The sequence below is a fragment of the Phaethon lepturus genome, unplaced genomic scaffold (assembly GCF_000687285.1).
Source record: "Phaethon lepturus isolate BGI_N335 unplaced genomic scaffold, ASM68728v1 C14085425, whole genome shotgun sequence".
NCBI classification, from domain to species: Eukaryota; Metazoa; Chordata; class Aves; order Phaethontiformes; family Phaethontidae; genus Phaethon; species Phaethon lepturus.
This window is the reverse complement of record NW_010576353.1, coordinates 696-11,790: the sequence shown is the minus strand read 5'-3', so window position 1 is coordinate 11,790 and position 11,095 is coordinate 696. Positions and strand designations below refer to the sequence as shown.

Below are 11,095 nucleotides of genomic sequence, written 5' to 3'. Positions count from 1 at the left end.
CCCGGGCCTGGGGGACGGGGCTCCCCTGCAGCCGGCAGAAGGAAGGGGTGCAGCCGTTTCTGGGTTGCAGCCGTTTCGAGAGTGCTACCGGCGAAGCGGGAAAGGAGAGACCCTCCCGCTGAGGAGCGCTGGCTTGTAAAGACAGAAAAGCATTCAGTCGTGTGGGTGACAGGATTCAGGCTGTATTTGTTCCCGAAATATTATTAACTTAAAGCTATAAATAAGCTTCTGCATACTTTTTGGTGCATGAAATTACTCGATGCTGTTTCCTGCTGTTCGGAGAGCCATCAAGTAGTTTTTGCTCTTCTGTGGGGGTGGGTTTGGAAGATGCAGAGCAATCTGCCAGCTTAGCTGAAGCCTGCTGCGGCCTCCTTGGTGCTTTTCCCCTTGGAGATCTGTCACCAACAGAAGCAGGGAAGCAGGTGATGCACCGCTCGCTTGACAAGACACCTCTTTGCTTGCCACAGGGACTGAGTGAATATAAGAGAAACTTCAGATGGAAAACCCCAGAGTTTTGTAGCCCGTCCCAACAGCAGAAATCCTTGTGGGCAGGACTTCGGTCGGATCAGTTTGGTAAGCGCCCCTGAAAGCTGACCCCTTGATTGCAGACCCCGACGCTGTCCGAGCTGGCTCTGGAGGTCTAGAGAGGTTTGCTGTCGTGGAGTGTGCAGCCACAGTGAACTGGTAGTTTGTGCATTTTATACAGTTAAAAGTATATTCCTGGTCATAATTTAAAATACGTTTTTGAATGCCGTATTCTTTCTGGCTGCACTGAAACTTTCTTCTAATGTTCATGCTGTTTATATATGAAAAATACATGGGTTCTGACATGTAGCGTAAACTGAGTCCCAAACATAAAGCACAGATGCAGTGTTAACACATACAGGGTGTGTAGAAGGAGGCATTGGGTTACCTGCGGTGCATGGAAACAGTCAGTAAAATTCAGTATTTAAGAGGAGACTAATGTAAGGCAGAGTTTGATACAAAGTAAAATTTTTATGAAGACCTACAGGGGCAGCTAACTAGGGTAAAAAAAAAAGAAAAGCTGGCCATTACATAGAAAAGCCTGTGATGCTGTAGTGTAGGAGTTAGGTGTTGTAGACATTATCATGGCAGGAAAATGTGGGGTTGGAAAGTAGAAGAGGAAGGAAATAGCATCTGGATTGAAAGGCCCACGGAAAGTTGAGGAAAAGGAGTAAGTTGCAGAATGATGACAAATGCAGTGCTTTGAAAAGGAGCAGTAAGAAATAGGAATTATTCTAGTGGCACAAGACAGATTAACAAAATTGTGCAATTCAGTGCAACCACACTGTGCAGTCTAGAGTCCAATATATTCATTCCTACAATATGATAAATGTTCTAAATTATGGCCTAGTAATTAAGAACCAACTACTGGGAGTATGGATGTTTTCACCTGAGATACTAGACATTTTAATAAATAATTTAATATTGCCAAAGATTGTGCTTTATCTATATTACTGCTTTATTCCATTACTGCAAAAATATATATTTCTTTAACCTTGCTTTCCCTAGCACATGGGTCTCTGTATGGGCACCTGTACTGAAGAGAATAACTTCCACGAATTCTGAAACATTGAAACACATTAACTTCTTTTTGGAATTATAAGCTATGCTTCTTTTCCAGTTGAACTAACCTGCAAATTTTACAAGACTTGCAATAAAGTAATGAGTTAGCAATCCTCCTCACATTGTAGTGGTGTTTTTGTGTCTGCTTGGTATAGTTTTCCTCATCTTTGCATTCATTTTCACTCCCATCTCTTTTCTGGCCATGCGACCCTGTGCATCTTCAAATGTCACTTCTTGACACCTCATAGGACTTGCAGATTGTTTTTGATAACTAACTTGAACCTGTGGTTCTTCCTGTTGAAACACTTAATTGGCAGTTTTAAGAATGACTTGGAACATCACCGCGAAAAGTTAGCAGTTGCAGGTGCTCCGAGTTCCTTCCTGCTACTTTTCCAGTGTTTTTCCACTGGAATTATTTTCTATCACCTGTATGTGTATTTAGACATCCAGACATTCGGTATACTTTTCACTGTAGGTTTTCCTCTCTTTTTATATTGCTTTTTCATGAGATAGAAATTTCTCTCTCTCTTAGAAAGAATTTCTTTCAGCCAGTTAGGGGCCTTCATTTATTTGTCATTCGCAGTTGAGCACTTTGCAGTTGGATTATGATTTCCCACTTTAAATGTGTTAAGTCATTCAATCCTCTTCTTAAAATGACAGGGTAATTTTATTTTCATCTGCACATGTAATGGCCAGCGATTCTTTAAAACAACTTGATACCTGGTTTTGTTACATAGCATTTTTTAGAATTTTGGAAATATTCTTGTGTTTGTACTGTAAAGTCACCAGCTAGCTGAGATGGTTTTAAATCACAGTTGTATTAGATGGATAGGGATCTGTCACTGTCCTGTCACAGTAGGTGAGAACCTGTTCAGCAAGGTATATTATGCATGTGCAATGAGAAGTGTTTGTGGCATTTTTTTATCATTGCAGGTTGGATATTCTCTATCTGTGTTAACCACATTCTTTTCACTGGCTGTGTGAATTTTGTTGTTGTTGAGCTCAATCAACTTGCAAAAGATTGTCCTGTGGTCATATTTGCTTTATAGGGCTTTATACAACATGGTCCTGGAGCACCATGTTCTCATCTCTCTTTAGTGGAAAGGCATTCGCAGATGGGACAGAAGACACAATTTCACAGCTGTGCCTGTAATTCATAGGCTCAAAGATATTGAAACAGTTTTTTTTAATAATCAGCTGTATGATAAACTTTCAGTTCGCTCTTGTAATAGAGTGATCTTATGTCTTCAACAGAATGTTTTTGTTAAACCCAGTATGTCTTTTTCAGGAATCACAAGAGAACCAAACTTCATTTCCAAGAGAAGGGTTCCTTACCATAATCCACAGATTTCGAAGTCCTTTGAATGGACAGCAGATTGTGATTTGAATGACCCAGTTGAAGCTGAGGCTCTTAGGACTGCAGAGTTACACACAGACCACAACAACAATGATGTGAATCAGGAAAAAGTTGAAACGCCAGAAGGACCCAGACTCCCCCCAGAAGTTCAGTCACATTTGGTAGATTCTAGACGTGAAACGGGTCTTGCCCTTGCAGAAAACAACATGAAGCAATCACCCTCTGCAGCTCCGCCAAATCAAAATGGAGCATTTGCATCTCCAAAAAAGGAATTTGAAAAAATGGGTAATGGGGTAAGGGAAGATATGTGTATATTTTAATTGACCAGTATAAATGTTACTAATCTGAAATTTACAGTAATACACATACACCAGCCTCTGTTGTCTAATTCTCTCCTTAGTTCTGTATTTTGATGTTCTTCTACTTTATAGTTTCTCTGCTGGGAGAACCAATCTCTTTTGAGACCAGATTTTGATTCCACTTAGGTCAATAGGAATTTTGCCCTTCATATGCCATCCCAATTGATTTCAGTTGAACAAGGATTTAACCAATAATGTATAGACATTTTGGGGTTGTTGGCTGTAATGAGAAAATGTACTTTGCATTAATTTAATTCATACAACCAAACCCCAAACCATTGGTTTTAAAATGTACATTGAAAGATACTTGCAAACTGTTGTAGGAAAGGAAACAAGTGGTGTTAATTTTTTTTCTTTTTTATATTGTCAGCTTCACAGAGTCCTTCAGAGGAAAGCAGGCATAAATATTTCACATTTAAATACTTTCCCCAGAAATTCTGAGTATCAAAGCCAGTTTGTTTGGAAAAGTCCTCATGAAAAGTCACCAATACTTGCAGCTGAGCAGGTAACTTCAACGAATCCAAAAAGTAAATGAATACTTCCTTTCACCTATCAGCAAAGTTGCTTACTTTCGAAGATTTCATTTCTTCCTCTTTGGTAGGGTGGGGGTCCAAACTTGAATGCTGTTACATGTTTTGGTTTTTTTTCTTCCGATGTACAAAAGTGCAGTATAGTTAGATTTGTTTCCCTGTGATTCTTTATTGTAGTCAGGTCTAATTACTTGTTCTTTTTCTCCCTGGTTGTATTCCATCCTTTCTAACAGGACCATTTTCTTCTGTTTGCATTAATTTACCTTATGAGCTCTAAGATCCTACTCAGTGTTACCCTTCATTTTTACCATTTTTATGTTACCTAATATATAGCTATCAACAGATGAATGTTTGGGTGTTCTGTATTGTGATAACAAGTCTTGCCACTGAAATTGTTTGGGTTTCATTATTTATTCTCATGGTCTTTTATGGGTTACCATGGTTTCTTATTCTCAGTCTCCATCTCTGTGCACATATACTTCTAGACCCTAAAGTGCATCTTTGCGGGTTTTTTTTTCATGAGAACTGCTTATATTTAAAAGTGCAATCTTCTGATTTTAAGACACTCTTGTGGCATTTTGATAATTGTCAGAGGTTTTGGACTTGTAGGATTGGAAATGCTGCTATTTCTAATCAGACCACAAAGAGGAACTCTGTGAGGCTGCTTTGTGTTTTCAATTCTTTGTTGCTGGGATCAGGACTTAGGAGACTCAGTCCATCATTTTGTCATATAAATGTATAAAATAGGCACTTCTGCTTTTATTTTGTCTTCTGTTTCTGCACTAGGGGCATATACTTCAATGGGTTTATTACAGATGGTGCTGTCTCTGTACCCACAGGTAGCAGATTTGTTCAGTACCAGCTTTCAGAGGCAATAAGTTTTGGTAACTAGGATCAATCACTATAAAAACTGTTCTTGTCTTTTTCTTGTTGGAATGCCAAGCAGGTGGACTTACTTTGAGATATCTGTTTCCCATAAGTCCCGTATCCAAGGAAAACTCTCTGAAATGCATGACAATAGTATGGAAGCCAAAGGACCATTTGAGGAAGAGGCAGGTCCAAGAATGTCACCTTATGGAAAATTTCATAGAGAATTCAATTTGATTCTATTACAAATCAGTTTGATAATTTTATTATTGATGCTTGTGAACATTGTGCTATTTCAGAAGAAAGACTGTGGAATCTAAAATAGAAAATTTTTTTTTTGCACAACTTACACAGAATAAGAAGCCGTAGAATAAGTCTGTAGGCACTATAAATCCTTATGTAAATAGAACCTAGAGAATATCTAAATATATATAAATATTTGCAGGTTCTAAAATTAAGGTTAGAGTTTCATGGTAAAAATTTGATGTATTAACAAACTGATTTTCTTTTGCTTGGTATTGATACGATGGAGAATATACCTGAATACTGAAGAATGGCAATACCTTTCACTTGAGATTCTGTGGAAATACCAAAGTTATCCAACATAGGTTATAAGTCAGACCTAAACTCTCATAGCAAAGATGGGGAAAATGTATGCTTGTGACATATGGCATGGTCTTTTAATTCAGCACCCCATGAGGAGATGATACCTGATCACCTATTAGGCAAATTCTCTACTGTGGTTTATAATACAGTATTGATTGGAAAATAGTGGATAGCTCAAATTGCCAAGACATAAGCATCCAGTTCTAAAACACAGAACAGTTGTCTGTTACTTATGAACTGGACGTATATTGAGAACTCATAGGGCAGTTTTATGGCATATGTTTTAAAATATGATCCTACATACAACTCTGAAGGTGAACTGTCTTCCTCAATAAAGAAAACCTCTGTTAGTGAGCTTCAGTAAGAACAGCGTTTGACCACAGGTTTAACTGTGTCTGACTCCATCACTTAGCTGTATTTTTATCAGGTCAAGTTTCTCTTCAATTTCTCCTAGAAGTTACTTAATCTGCACATGCTGTATTTGTACACATGACCATCTCTCTGTTCATATCTGAGTGTATTTGCATGAATTGGTTAACTGATTTTGAAAATCTGGCCTTAAGCTAAGCAAATCACACTGTTTTGTTTTGTTTTGTTTTCTTTCTCCAAAGGTTGTTTGCAACACAAGTAAATCCATATCTACGTTTAAATCTCCTGCAATTACTTCTGAAACTGCACATGAGACAAATTTCAAAGGGTCTCCTCCTGTTAAAGGTCCACAAGACACAGGTGGTTCAGAAGAGAAAGAGTTTCTGGTTTGTGAAAAAGTATTTCCCTAAAAGAAAGGCATTAATATGCTTCTATAATTTTGATTGTTCTTTTCTATAATGCGGGGGTGGGTTTATTTTGAAGTTTTTTAGCCACATTTTAGAGCTGTTACTAATGTCACTGGACTTGGTTAGTAGTGGTTTTGCTACAAAAGACTGAAAATAACACTGTACAGTTTTGTTTCCTCTTAGGGGGTTTCTGCAGTTGATTCTGTAGTTTCTATAGTGCGTTTATTCAATTTACAATGACATTTTAAGTGTGTTTTTTCCTGTTGCTTTAATTTATGAGTTTTAAAGTGGGTTCTTTTTTTTTTAAATTGAAACTTTGTTTTTAGTTATTAGGATAGTTTCTGAAATATACATCTCTGATTTATACTGTCATTAGTATCAGTGTATGTACTGTTGGTATGCAGAAGGGCTGGATGAGAGGGCTGGAACTTTTTGGATCTCATACATCAGGCATAGTGTGAATTTAAAAAAAATATTTTGATGTATGGAAGATACACAGTTGGAACTGATTTTCACCCAATAGCTGCAATTTGAAGAAACATGGAGGAAGGGTTACAATTAATTTGCCTTTGCCTTGATAAGTTGAAAGGTAAGTAATTGTATTTAGCACAGGGCTATAATAGGACATTTTGTAGCCTACATAGGCTCTGTTACTCAGTTCAAAGCATTAAAATGTCTTTTATGAAAGTAATTTGGCTGTCTGAGGCCTTGCATTTCCTTTTCTTGGTGTTGGCTTGGACAAACTTAAGTGGACTTTTAGGAACCATGGCTATGGCCATTTTACCAGATACATTTAATGAAAAAGAATTGGTTCAGACTGAGACCTTCTAAAAATAGGTGAGAGCAGTTTAGACTGCATGACAGCTAACCTATTTTGCAAGATGGACATATGAATGTCTGGTTTTGTAGCGAGCTGCCCAGTGTAGTGTTGTCTAAATTCCTGCAGGTTAGGTAACCATCCTTCAGGTAGAAGGACCACATACGAGTCTCTTCAGTATCCATCTCTGTTATTTGATAAAACAGAGTGTTTTAAATCTCATCTGGAAGTGAGGAATTTTATGTCCCCTTTTGCCTCTTTTAGCAGATTTAAAGAAAGCTTGAAAGGCATGAGGCTTTCAGAAAGCATTTCTTTGCTTTTAATATTGGAAATTCAGGTTATGTTTTCCCAAGAGAGCTAATAAAGTGAAGGAAGAGAAGGCATGGGAAGGGAATCTCAATGAAAGTGTCGAAAACACTTTTTATTTATACTGGTATCTCTGATGAATATCTTGAAAAAGTTGTGGGGGATTTTGGTGGGCTTCTTTTGCTTTCCTTTTTTTCCCTTGAATTTGAACAATATCTGTGAAGATCTCTAGCAGAATCAGAAATCATGCATGAGATATCTGAGAGGATAAAATAAGCAGGAAAAGAAAAATCTTTGATGTGAAAACTGAACAAGTCAATCTGACCCTTTATAAATCAGAATGGCAGCAGATTAAAAATTTGCCTTTTGGTTTATTATAGATTGGTTTATATTGCTTGACTATAAAGCTAAGAGTTTTTTTCTTTTTGTATTTATTACAAACTACAGAAATATCCATGTTAAGTCTTACACAACTCTGGTTAGAATGCACAGGTACCGTATTGTTTTATTTCTGTGTTTCATGTTAAATTCTTTTTGTAAAGGGTACAAAATGGATCATCTACCTAACTGAATGCTGCACTCAAAATCTTAGTTTTGGCATTTTGCTAGTTTATTTTTGTATTAACAAAGGAATGTAATATTCTTGTTTGTATTAAATATGCAAACCAGTTAACACTAAAATAAAATTAACTTTTTGCAAAAGCTTAATGTCAAAAGGGATATGAGGGTTTTCAGATTGTTAGCTAATGTGGTATTTTTAAAATTATCTTTGCCCTAGAGTAAGAGGGAAGAACCATTTCAAAAGCCAGCAGAAGATGCAGCAAAACAAGGGAAATCAGAACAGAAACATCCTAAACAAAAAAATAAGCAACATATCAATCCAAAGCCCCTCTCTTTACATACAAGTCGTGGGTATGTATAAAATAGGAAAACCTAGCCTAGTGAATAGGTGTACAGCAGCCTAGTATTTCGAATGATGGACGATGAACCTTTAACCATGCCATGCTGCAGTTGCAGGGGCAAATGCCCCCGTGCAGTGCTGGGATTGAGCTTCCTGTGGGTACATCTAAACCTGGTGTTAATTTCTATTTCCTTCTCTGGGCAGCAGAAGTGGAGCCTTTGTAACCACACACATTCAGTTGAACCTTCTGATGCAATATTATTCATAAATTTAGCATGAATGAAATTAAATTGGTGCAGTGCTGGTACTAAACTTTCAGTGAGTGCTTTGGAAGTTGTAGTCACCTTTTAAACTGCTGTCCTGTGTTTGCTCCATGCCTTAAACCTGTGATGATTGTACTCGATGTCTGCTTTTTCTAGTCTGTACCACTTTCTGTCCCAGAGTAACAAAAGTAAACACATACGGTAAAGGGAAGTAAAGAAATCTGTCCCATTTAGGGTAATCTGACAAGCATGGAAATAAAATTAAATTGTATGTTACTGAGCGTTATCAAAGTATCTTTTTCTTTTGCCACATACCTACATTGCAGGAAATGAACTCATGTTTCCATTTTCTACATATTTGAGATATGCCAAGAGAAGTAAAAGCCCAGAAGGGATGTGGGTTTAAAAATACATAAATGGATCCATCTCTGCTATCTTTGTGCTTAATGTATATCCCAGTGGCTGCTTTCTCTCACATGACTTTCTGCCAGTGTTAAGGCGTTAGATTAAACATGGGAGAGGAAACTTACCTAGATCTGAATGCTGTTGGATATTGGGAGATAATTACAAAATGATCGCCCAAAATTCTATGAAATAAAGTTGCTTTTTGAAAAAGTGAGTGCATATAGTGTAGTTAAAACCTTTAACTCCTTGGTTTTCATAGCTTTTTGACATAGTAGATTGTAGTCAATTTTCCAGTGAGTAGTGTGTAAAATTCTTGATGGTTTGCTATGACTTTTTTCATTTAAGGAGAAATTTCTGCCTCCTATGCCTTCAGTGTGGTAGCACAAGACAAAAGGTTCCAAACAGTCACTGGGCAAATAGCTGCCAAAATGTGCAAGTTCTCAATGTGCAGACAGGACTGTCACTTTGTAGGCAAGCTTCATTTCATGGCCTGCTTTTGCAGCAGAATGACTGGGATCAAGACACAGCAGTGATATGTTTTTTTTTGAGTAAATCCATTAGTTTTGCAACCAAAACTGAAGGAATTCTGTGGGTTTCAAAGAAAGGGACATATGGAAAGAAATTTTGAATCTAAGGGGGTTTTTTTGCCTTGGTATTTTTCTTTTTACAGAGTGCATTTTATTCTCTGACTTCAGGCTTTCATGATTTATTTCTGAAGAAGGACTGAAAAAGAGGGCTTTTTCATTCAGTGCTGGATATATTAAAATAAAGTTAGTGATATTCTGAAGCAAGATTAAAACCAGAAACCTCTTCAGATTTAAGCTGAGAAATCCACAGTTCAGTGCTTAAGGAATTCAAGCATTGCTTATGGATTGCTATAGGTTAGATGATGTTAATTTTTCTATGTATGTATGTGTGTGGCAGAAGGGCAAATGAATCCATCTTTTCAAGTACTGAGGCCTTTTGAAGATCAAAGGCAGTAGGACACAGTTAGATGAATTATACTGACCATTGTTCTGGTAGTCGGATGTTGCTAGCCACAACAGTTCACGCCACCCATATACAGAGTGCCTTTAGAGTTGGGTTCATAGGAGGTAATGTCTTGGACATATTAGTGCCAAATGAGGCATTTTTACTTTAAATGTACCTTCATCAGTGATTAAACCAAGATGTTCTACTTTGGACTGAAGTAATTGAGGCTTATGTGTCTATTATGTTTTGCTGATTTGGCTATCAGGGCAAAAGCTTCTGGCAGAAGGGTTGTGAGGAAAAACCAACAGGAGTAACTACTTGAAGAGCCACCAACTGTGAATGAGCTTTTCGCAGCTTTCCTAGTTGTGGTGTTATGGATGAGCTGTATTTTAAAGCATGTGTTTTTCACATCTCATCCTTGTCATTTAAGTATAAATACACTTATGATTGTTGGTATAATGTTAAAAGTGCTCTTAAAGAGTCTTCTGGATGTTGAGCTTTATTCTTTCTGTCTTTTTTCCCTGTTCTTGATTTCTTAGGAAGATGAACACTGAATATAGGTCAAAATTTTTGTCTCCAGCCCAGTATTTCTACAAAGATGGAGCTTGGTCTCGTATTAGGAGTAAAGTTCACAATCAGGTGAGTATTCTTAAAAAAACTGAAGCCTGAGCATGCTTTGTATTTTGATTTTTATATGCAAAAAACTTTGAATTGTGGTGTTGATAAAGTACAGTTTTGAGATTGTAATGCTAATGACTCAAGCTCCCAAAGGTGAGTATACAAAGAAGATTAAGTTCTGACAAGCCAGTATAATATGTATTAAGAAAAAAGAGACAGTGTGACTTAAATAATGTATTAATGTGACATGCAAAGTGAGGGAGGAGCTTCGTTTCCCTTACAAATCAGAATCATACAGAACAAGCTCTCTTGGAGCAGATAATGGTAGTGTTCATGTTCAGCCCAGTTGTAACAAGCCTAAGTTTTCAAAATGTAGAAATAGATGATAGGAGAGTCCAAGACAAGAGAAGGAAAAGGCCAACATATGTATCAGTGTAGGTCAGCTTGATAGTCAAGGTTAGTTTATTAGCTTGCCATGCTGAATCCGTTCAAAGCAGTTAGCTGAATTCAGTCATACGCAACACAAAACTAAGAATTTCTCTTGCAAGTGTCAGCCAATCTAAGTATTTTCTTGTAGTTTATTCAGTAACTGTGATCAGTATTATACTGTATAAAGGCTCATTTGACAGAACTATGAAAATGCTGAACAGTTTCAGGACACTAGGATTTCTAAGCACGATTATTGGGTATGATTTCCTGAATCAGTCAAGTAAATCAAAATTGTTAGTAGT

At 37.2% G+C, this 11,095-nt stretch overlaps 1 protein-coding gene across 1 annotated transcript; it reads left to right on the top strand.

Moving 5' to 3' along the window:
* Positions 1 to 425: 425 nt before the first annotated feature.
* On the top strand, positions 426 to 10,385 carry LOC104616048 (nuclear protein MDM1-like; the record flags this gene model as incomplete). The annotated part of the gene is made up of 6 exons (XM_010295697.1): positions 426 to 573; positions 2,876 to 3,237; positions 3,674 to 3,808; positions 5,918 to 6,061; positions 7,984 to 8,117; positions 10,286 to 10,385. Coding segments are annotated over exons 1-6 (1,023 nt in total), but the record flags the coding sequence as incomplete, so codon positions are not given.
* Between the last annotated feature and the right edge of the window lie 710 nt (positions 10,386 to 11,095).